General features: G+C 39.3%; 2 protein-coding genes across 3 annotated transcripts; one reads left to right on the top strand and one right to left on the bottom strand.

The window, feature by feature from the left end:
• Positions 1-247: 247 nt before the first annotated feature.
• On the top strand, positions 248-7,140 carry LOC131156046 (cyclic nucleotide-gated ion channel 4). 2 transcript variants are annotated; one of them, XM_058109500.1, is made up of 7 exons: positions 248-1,237; positions 2,878-3,093; positions 4,315-4,628; positions 5,540-5,648; positions 5,879-6,115; positions 6,219-6,305; positions 6,419-7,140. In XM_058109500.1, exons 1-7 carry the CDS (start codon positions 488-490, stop codon positions 6,932-6,934), a joined length of 2,229 nt encoding a protein of 742 aa, XP_057965483.1. In that variant the 5' UTR covers positions 248-487; the 3' UTR covers positions 6,935-7,140. The 2 variants fall into 2 exon arrangements, with proteins under 2 accessions (XP_057965483.1, XP_057965489.1); XM_058109506.1 differs by lacking the exon at positions 2,878-3,093.
• A 2,052-nt stretch (positions 7,141-9,192) lies between these two features.
• On the bottom strand, positions 9,193-10,129 carry LOC131158322 (uncharacterized). Its single transcript, XM_058113108.1, has 2 exons — positions 9,823-10,129; positions 9,193-9,586 (listed from the first exon to the last, which is right to left on the bottom strand). The coding sequence occupies exons 1-2, from the start codon at positions 9,958-9,960 to the stop codon at positions 9,386-9,388; spliced, it is 339 nt and encodes a 112-aa protein (XP_057969091.1). The 5' UTR covers positions 9,961-10,129; the 3' UTR covers positions 9,193-9,385.
• Positions 10,130-10,395: the final 266 nt, after the last annotated feature.

The raw sequence follows: 10,395 nt of genomic DNA on the forward strand, positions 1-10,395 counted from the left end.
TAGGTACTTTATGACTGGCAATTAATCAATTAATGATAGATGCCCATCCTTAGTTTTTTGTCGCCATTACTAATTGACAAGTATATATCTGCGATCTCACATATATTTATATTTTAAAATTTTTTTCTCAGAATATAAGTGGTCGTGAATAACAAACATCGTGGCAGAAAACATATTCTGAGCCCGCAGGAAGATTTGTCCAGCTGCGCGTAGCTCTAGACTCCAGTCTATAATCCATGTAGGACACGGCTGAATACATGTATCTTTGAAATTAATAATTAAGGAAAAGCGTTTTCACTTTTCAGTGTGTTCTTAATTAACAAGACGTCAAGAGGGCTTACGGGCCCAAATCGTCATCAATCTCTTTTACTGCAGAGTTTGACGCAGACGGGGGGGCACCCATGCAAAGGGCCGTTCGGGAAATACGCTAGACTTTTGTCTGCTCCCGCACCAAGCTCTCTCTCACTAACCTCACTTCACCAGCTGCATGTTCCGCTTCTCCAATTATTGTGTCCGTTATTGTACGTGTAATTTCATCCCAACCCCTAAAAATCTCTGCATATATTCCCTTCCCCTCAATATATCATCAAAGCACAAAACACGCCCAGTTGCGTCCTCTCTCTCTCTCTCTCTCTCTCTCTCTCTCAGGATGCCTAGTGATCCGCAAGAAATTTTGTACACTTCTCGAATGGGTGACGCTATGGATACTGATAGCTTACAAGCAGAAGAGGAAGAAGAAGAAGATAATGATATTGATGGTGAGGAGGAGGAAGAAGAAGAGGAAGAGAGAAGAGAAAGCTCATCAGCGAGGCTTGGCTGCAAAACCATGTACGGCAAGTACTGCGGGCTGCGGCGGGGACGGGTCTGGTCTTTGTGCGGCGTTCTGGACCCGCGAGCCGGGTGGGTTCGAGAATGGAATAGGGTTTTCCTGTTGGTGTGCGCGACGGGACTCTTTGTCGATCCTCTCTTCTTTTACGCGCTCTCCATAAGCGAGAGGTGTATGTGCCTCTTCGTCGATGGCTGGTTCGCTATCACCGTCACCGTCCTCCGGTGCATGACCGACGCTTTGCACGTCTGGAACATGTGGCTACAGCTCAAAATGGCCAAGCGGTCTTATATCACCGGCGGCGAAGGAAGCAGGCTTCACAGCACCAGCGCCCGCGCCGTGGCCCTCCGGTACTTGAAGGCCAAAGGGGGATTCTTCTTCGATCTATTTGTCATTCTCCCTCTCCCCCAGGTGAGTCTAGGAGAAAAATTAATGAATTGTTGAAATTAGTATTAATTTTGGTGGTGATAAAAACAATGGTGATGATCATAAGCTAGCAACCCAACTAGGGAAATAATTTTGTTTGTGGTGCGTGGGGTTTGGGGTGAGCGTGTGTGTGCGTGTTTGTGTAGCAGTTTGATGCGATTCCAAATATGGGCTAGGGGAACTTTTGTACAATAGTGTTAGGGTAGATGACAGGTGCAGGCATAAGTTGTTTTATGCATGCAGGATGGCCACACACATGCATATATGTACACAGCCGTGAGAAAAACAGCTAGCTAGCCATGTGAAGTAACCATGTCGTTTCTGCATATATTCACAGAAGGGGTACAACCCAGAGAAAATCATAAAAAAAACTAGTAGGTTTTGTATATATATATATATATAGATGGCTGTACATGAAGGTGCATAGCATGAATAGTTTACATATGTGCGCGTCTCATCCCCAGTAACTCTTTTTGATGAGTTGAAGAACTGAACATCTTAAAATAATGCTGGTTAATTACCAAAGGTCAATCATCATGAGCTTCTTTATATAAAAGTTTCAGTTAAATGCACATTTTACTGACCAACTTAATTGGTGAATTTAAATTCCTTGAGTAAATATTAATTAAGAGTTATTTTTATTAAAAAAAAAAATTTAAATTTATATTAAAGGAGTGAGAAGCAAGAGGCTTCAATCCTTCCACACTCGAAGGAAAAATTAAGTAAGAGCTATTATTAGCATAACATACACTCACTCTACAAATCTATGGTACATTTTGGGTCAAAATTAAACTATTTTTCTTACAATTATTTTCTTTACACAAATAATCTTAATTAGAAAGTAATCACTTTTGAATGATATGTTAGCATACGTGTGCAAGCTTAGCATGTGTGTGGAGGTACTAACTACTAAGTTAACTACTAAGTTGGTACCAGAAACCAGAAGCTGACATTCATGCCGCACAGTATGCCACCTTTAAGCAAACTACTAGTGAAAAAAGTACCATAAATTATATCTATGCGCTAGGTAATGTCTTACAAATGATCATTTCACATGGCAAATTATATCTGGGCCTCCCTTGTAAAAATTTGGCATGTGGCATGATTCTTTCCCTTCGCTACTCTCAAAGGAAAGTGCACATGGAGTCCATTTCAAATGGACCGAGAAATTTATTTCCTAATGATTAGAGGTTGGATTAAGATTTTCTAAAGCTACTTTTCTGAAGGCATCTCTCTCTCATATACTCTTTAATTCTGTCCTTGCAAATAGTTGATGTAATATATGCTGAAAAACTACATATTATCGGTTCGAATTAATTAGTTTGAATAGTTCTAGGTAGAAATTTATATAGTTTTGAGATAGAATTATTGTATATCTTAATTTGGAAACTGGTGCTTATATCATCCCATGGACTAAGATAATTTCACTAAAGATCAGTCAATATTGATTATGACAAATTATTCTTTTTATGAAAATACAGCTTATGATTATGTACACGTAGCCTAAGCATTAGACTAAATTCAAATATGTATACATTTAAAAATTAAGTCCCTTTGATGCATGCAATAATTAATTAAGCAGAGCTAATTAATGAATGAAATGGATCGGATTTGGGGAGGCGCAGGTAGTTTTGTGGGTGGCAATTCCATCATTGTTGGAAAGAGGATCAACCACACTGGTGATGACAGTGTTCCTCATAATATTTCTGTTCCAGTACCTCCCGAAGATCTACCACTCAGTTTGCCTCCTCCGCCGCATGCAAAACCTCTCCGGCTATATCTTCGGCACCGTTTGGTGGGGGATTGCCCTCAACCTTATTGCCTATTTCGTCGCTTCTCATGTAAGCCTCTCTCTCACTCTCGCTCGCTCGCTCGCGCGCGCGCGCGCGCCACACACACACACACTCACACGCAGAATGTTAGCAAATGATGTCGTGATCATAAATAATCTGGATGGAGCGCTTAAAATATTACTCTTTCTTTTCTGTTTTGTTTTGTTTTGATTTTTAAAACGAATGCTTGAGTTTGAAGTTAGTAATAGTATGGACATGATTGATCGAACATATATATACAGTGTGACTGTTGACAGAAAAGCAACCTAAGGACCGCTGTTTTTTTTAAAAAAAATAGAGTATTAGGTGGAATAGGGATATAACTTTCTAGTGGGAATTGGAATGTACTTTGGAGTACGTGAAAAGCTTAGTACTACTATTGATTTAGAATTAATTAGTTAATTAATGAGCACTGTATATGAGGTGCTCGTGGGCATGAGTTTTTTAATTGAATCGCGGTGATGAGTTGTCAAATTAATGATCAAAAGAAAAGAATTTAGAAAAGTTTTTGCCACTTTTTGTGTATATGCATCCATATACGGCGTCCCAATTGTAAAGAATTTAGTGACTTAATTATTAAACTCAGACGCAACAAATTAAGAAAGGAAATATATATATAAATACTTGGGAAAGAAGATTAGGGAATCACTATTTTCACAAATAAAGGGAGGAGCTACTCTCTCTTACTTATTTTAGGGAATTATAGTAAATTGCTCACTATTGAAATGAAAACAAATACATATAATTCCTACTTTTTTTCTTGAAAGATTTGGGGCTTGAGGTCTTATGTTCTAATTTTGAAATGCGAATGAACTGTTCTCTTTGTGTAGTTAATTTTGACTCAATAGGCTTCCTCATTTACCAAACTTAAAAAGGAAAAAAAAAAAAAAAAAAAGGTTCCACTAGCTCTCTTTGTGTAGTTAATTTTGTTCATAAAGTTCAGTTAATTGATCGGGTTACCAGTTAGTTAAGAAAAGGCCCAAGAATAAGTTATGTTATTTTACATATACACCATTTACTGGGGTTGAAAGCATGAACTATTCTGGGCTCTTCACACAAACAACAAATGGAAAGAAAAATATCAAAGAAAAGCAAACTCAATTGATCAAACTCCCTTAGATCTCTCTCCCCTCTTGGCCACATGCATATGCTATATATATTAATTAAAATTCACGAAACATATGTATGTATATTTATGTATGGGTGGTGTGTATGTGTGAATGGATGCAGGCAGCAGGAGCATGCTGGTATTTGCTAGGGATACAGAGAGCAACACAGTGCCTGCGAAGGCAATGCAGAGAAAGCGCAGGGTGTGGCCTAAGGACAATAGCTTGTCAAGAGCCAATATATTACGGAACAAGAAGTTTGGTGAGAAGCAAAGCGTGGGTGGCATGGGCACATAACAAGCAAGCAAGGACTGCTTGCATTGAGAGTTCTGATAATTTCGATTATGGGGCTTATAAATGGACTGTTCAACTTGTCACCAATAATAGTCGTCTTGAGAAAGTACTGTTCCCCATCTTTTGGGGCCTTATGACTCTCAGGTAAATTACTTAACTACTGCCCATGTTGAACAAAAATTAAAATCATAATATATTTTTGTTATTTATGCAGCTAAATTTTTTACTTTTATAATGAATGCATAATTTATCATGCCTCAGTTATGTATCTTAATTATATAGAATGAAACGGCCCAAAAACACTTTTATCGTTGTTTCTCTCCCATACGGTTGAATAAAAAAAAAAAAACCGTCAAGGTGTGGTTAAGTAGTAAGGGCGGACGAGGAGGTTTTGAGTTTGACTCCCTTGCTGGGTCATCTCTGAATTACTCGCTAGTCTTATTGGGCATGGTCAGTTCATCCCAGGTTTGCAAGAAGCTAAGGGTTCGAAGCTCCAGCCACTCGAGTCCCCCAAGTTCCCAAATTCCAATCATCAAAAAAAAAGAAAAAGAAAAGGGAAGACAGAAAGAAAGAAAAGAAAGAACCCACTACCGACGCATAAGTCTATGATGGTGTAATAAATTAATTAAGTAATGGGTCCTGGCGGACCAAGTCGAGGCAAAGGTGGTACTTGATGTCCCTGCGACAAGGAGTGGCCCAAACAAGGTGACACAAAACACTAAAAGCCCAAATTACTAGATATTAGCAACGGCCAATACGTCCGCTCATTCGTACTATTTAAGAATTAAGAGACGCAAAACGAAAAGCACTTCAGCCCAGTAACTTGATGAAGAGTTTGGGCCTTAACAAGGTAGTCCAAAACGCTTGAGCGTAGAAATAGAGTGTTCAAGATCATGCCCAACAGTCTGATCGAGATTTCCCATTAATTTTACTTATCGCCCAATCCAGCAAATAATTATTCTTTCATCCAAAATTCTACTCAATTTTGTTCTCTGACGATGACCTATGATTTTGTTTGGTGTTTCTTTTCTCTTATTGGATTTTTATGTTATCAGTACATTTGGCAACCTGGAGAGCACGACAGAATGGTTAGAAGTTGTGTTCAGCATCATCGTTCTGACTAGCGGCCTCCTCCTTGTCACCATGTTGATCGGAAATATCAAGGTGCATATATATATATATATATAATACTCGTACATGTATAATAATTAAGGAAAAATTCGATCAGCAAATAAATTAATTTTTTTTCGAATTAATTGCATGTGTAGCTTTGGATTTATTAATTTGGTCAATATAGCTAGCTAGCTGGCCAGATCGAATTCTATGTGGTTATATATAAATATATATATATATATATATATATATATGAATTAATGTAAATGCGTATATTACAGGTGTTTTTGCATGCAACAACATCAAAGAAGCAGGCAATGCAGCTGAAGATGAGGAACATAGAGTGGTGGATGAGGAAGAGGAAGCTGCCGCAGGGGTTCAGGCACAGGGTGAGGCAGTACGAGCGACAGCGCTGGGCGGCCATGCGCGGGGTTGACGAGTGCCAAATGATCCGCAACCTCCCCGAGGGACTTCGCAGGGACATCAAGTACCACCTTTGCCTCGACTTGGTCCGCCAGGTGCCCATTACTTAATTAATTTATTACACCATCATAGATTTATGCGTCGGTAGTGGGTTCTTTCTTTATTAATTAATTAGCAATTTGGATATCTGTGTTTCAGGTGCCGCTGTTTCAACACATGGATGATCTGGTCCTAGAAAACATCTGCGACCGAGTGAAGTCCCTCATTTTTCCCAAGGGCGAAACAGTGAGTAGTATTCAAATCCCTCATTTTCCCTATTTTCAACACCTTAAACAATTCTATTTCTTTCATGTTTAGATACGACTAATAATTTCTCATGTGTATATGTTTATGGGCAGATAACCAGAGAAGGTGACCCAGTTCAGAGAATGCTGTTTGTAGTGCGGGGCCATCTCCAGAGCAGCCAAGTGTTGCGAGACGGCGTGAAGAGTTGCTGTATGCTAGGCCCCGGCAACTTCAGCGGCGACGAGCTCCTCTCCTGGTGTCTCCGACGCCCCTTCATCGAGCGCCTTCCGCCGTCTTCCTTCACACTCGTCACCCTTGAAACCACCGAGGCCTTCGGGCTAGAAGCTGAGGACGTGAAGTACGTGACGCAGCACTTCAGGTACACCTTCGTGAACGAGAGAGTGAAGAGGAGCGCGCGTTACTACTCGCCCGGATGGAGGACTTGGGCGGCGGTAGCCATTCAGCTGGCTTGGAGGCGGTACAAGCATCGCCTCACCCTCACCTCCTTGTCATTTATACGGCCCAGGAGGCCTCTGTCTCGGTGTTCTTCGCTTGGGGAGGACAGGCTCCGGCTTTACACCGCCTTGTTAACTTCACCTAAGCCCAATCAGGATGATTTTGACTTCTGATCATATATATGCATGTGTACCATCAAACAATCGTTGTGATCATCAACTAAGTGTACGTATGAAGTGATAGGGCTAGGCTGGCTGCTGCATCCACGGTTTCATTTCTTATAATAAGGTTCAATTTTGCATAGACGTGGGAAGTTAAGTATGGAGGTTAGTGGGGAATTTTTAGCTATTTTCTTTAAGTGATGTTTAGTTTACTGAAATTGCAGGCATTTTTTAGATAGTGCTGCTTTTATTTTGTAGCTCCGAGGACGAAAGTGAATCCCCAAGCAATAATGATGAGAAAAATTAGAGTAATGAAATATATTTTTCACATGTTTAGAATTTAAAAAATAGACATACGGATACATAGAAGGACAAGTGTCCTATAATTTCTCCATTGAGAAAGGTAGAGTAATGCATCTTATGTGATCAATTAGATTTGAAGGGAGAACCATCTTGAAATTAAATGACCAGAAATGAACTTGGTAAATTAGGCTAGTACATAGGATGACTAGAGATGAACCTAGTAAATTAGGCTAACAGATAGGAATATATAATGTGCTGCTAATCAATGCCCTAGATATGCATGTACAAGTTTGAAAAGCTTTATATGCCACGGGATATGGTATCCTTTCCGCTAAAAAAATAAAAAACAAGGTATCCTTTCTGCTAAAATCTTGTGCAATAATGTATGTGAATAAGTGATCAATGCCCTAGATATGCAATGTACAAGTTTGAAAAGCTTTATATGCCACAGGATATGGTATCCTTTCCGCTAAAAATAAAAAAATGAAAATGGTATCCTTTCCGCTAAAATCTTGTGCAATAATGTATGTGAATAAGTGATCCTACGCAAACTTGCTTGGCATGATTTTAGTACAAGGAACGTGGTACCCATGGCATCTAAGCTTTTTCTATTTTCAGAAATTTCTTCCTCTTCGTTCTCCTTCAATGCATGCAAAATTTTCCATTTATATATAGGTTTTAAGTGAACCACAATTTGGTTGGTTGTTAGTATTATTTTTGGGAGGCCTTTAAAGTCTTTTTTATCTGTAATCTCTCAATGCTTGTCATGTAACCACGGTATTCCTCCACTAAAAGTGAGGGTATATTAATAAATAATTGGAGATGTCATCCTCCTTTAGTTAAAAAATAAAAATAAAAAATTCTGATATGGGTCATAACTCAACATGATAATAAACTGTGCACAACCCCAGCCCACTTCCATTTCAATAATGCAATTATTTTTATAGGGCTGTTACTAATTAATCATGGAACTATGGAAGCATTTTGACTAGATATTCTACTGGCAATTTTTGAGCATGTCTTTAATTTTCTACACCTCAAGCCATATTTTATTTTATTTTATTTTATTTTCCCTTTGCTCACGTTGTGTTAACTTTTCTAACAATGCATAGAACTGCAACAATAGTATTGTACCCCATTGCTGGTAGCAATGTAGTTCAAAAGAAAAGAGGTGCTCAAAGGGCATGACTCCATTAACGAAAGTGAGAGGGCCAGAACAGCGTGGGAAGAAATAACACAAATGGCCGAAAGAAAGAAAGAACCCCTTTATAACAAGCAGGACCTTACTGTAAAATGTTCTTTTACTGAATACCATCTTCAGTAATAAGGTATAATTAATTGCATCAATCATTCATTTTTATGTCATTGAATGGCTACATAAGTAGTAATAGGAGCTAACAGTAACAGTAAGCCACTGATAAAAATTCAAGCTGCCTAGGAACCGAGGTAATAGATTTCATTTCAAAATTACAAGTTCTTGACTAGCTCATTCACCGCTTCTCAATATTGTCTCCTTTCTTCGTGAGATAGGTCTTTCATTTCAAAATTAATTATTGTGCCATTGAATGATGTTCAATCTCATCCAAGATATGGCGCGCAGATTTTGCTGGATTGATGAATATTTGGGTTATAAACTCATATGTGGGTTGTTTCCAAGTAATTTACCCGGGATTTGTTGCCAGCTGTTTGAAAAAAGGCTCCGTAAGACATTTTCCCTGAGGTGAATTCCACAGTTTTCATCATTCAATCATCCAATAATTAGATTAAATCTTTTTCCCTTCATTCCAGGCACCCATTATTTCTTCTTTTTCAACTCCATTAAGTCATTCCTATTTTGTATTTCCTTTTCGTTTTGCCCCCCCAAAAAAATATTTCTTGCAACTCATGTTCTTATCTTCCTTCTTCTTGTGGAAACGGTTGATAGCTCTTTGAGTACTTCATTTTGAACAAAGATTAATATTCACGAATTTAAGAATCTGTAATCGTCTTCCAATGGTTCAAAGATGGTGACTATGAAAAATTCCACAAAACCAGATTAAACAGGACAAACGCAAAATGAAAACAAAAATGGGTGACTTCAAAACTTGGAATTTTACATATTTCAGGTCAACATGCACTATTGAGGCAGCAAAGAAGAATACTAAACAAGAAAAAGAGGCTTCATGCTTTGATTGATTTCACCGGCTCCAATGCGAGAAATTGGTTCGCCTCGGCCTCTGGTGTAGCAGAACCCCTGAAGAGCAAAATTGCGAGGCTGCCGATGCAAAAGTAGATAAAACAACCACCACAATGGGTCACGAATGACCCAAAATCCATCCCCACAATGCATTGCCACCCAGCTCCATACGCCTTATCAAATTCCTGCATAAGCCACGAACTGGATGAGCAAGCAACAAGAGCATGATCATGACTAGCCATTTATACATAGCCCCCAAAATTTTCATGTTTGGTTGCTGATATAGCTCGCAAGGCAGACAAGTTCGAGCAGAAACCGCTAGTCTTCTGACTGTTACAAATCAGTTTTAAGCTTTAACACTTTTAATACATCTGAAACGCTACAGATCACTCTCATAGATCGATATTGCTATGTACCTCACCTTTTTAATGAAGCGAGCAATCTCGGTGGCCTCGGTGACATCAAACGAGTCGAGGGCCTTCGCAGCCAGGCCAAGTGCGTCCTGCTGCATTGCTTGAAGCATATCAGTCTCTCCAATGACTGCCTTGCCTTCTAGCATGGTGAAGAAATGAGAACTTTTATGTGATTTTTTATTTTCAGAAGAGGGATAGTTATTGCGAGGAAGTGAAGCGATGGATCAAATTTGGAGTAGGTTATGGTTGTGTGGGAGGGTGTGGAGGGAATTATATTGAGCTGGGAACATAGGGGTTAGCCAGTGCTAGTGGGTCAGCCACGTCGGTGTGGATCGACTATTTGTGGTCGTCAAGGAATGCTGAGAGATCATTCCAAAAGGGCTATTGAATTATGAATACAAACAAGATGGACAGGACCCTCCAGTTTGATTGCAAAAAATGGCTAGCTAGCTAGCTGAAGGTGGCCAATACTCTGGGATAGATGCATGTATGATATGCACACAAGGATCAGATGTGCAGAGGAACAGTGGACACATATGGTCCATTTTTTGTGGCCTACTAATCAGATTGTGCCGTGTTGG

The sequence above is a fragment of the Malania oleifera genome, chromosome 1, assembly GCF_029873635.1.
Source record: "Malania oleifera isolate guangnan ecotype guangnan chromosome 1, ASM2987363v1, whole genome shotgun sequence".
Taxonomy (NCBI): Eukaryota; Viridiplantae; Streptophyta; class Magnoliopsida; order Santalales; family Ximeniaceae; genus Malania; species Malania oleifera.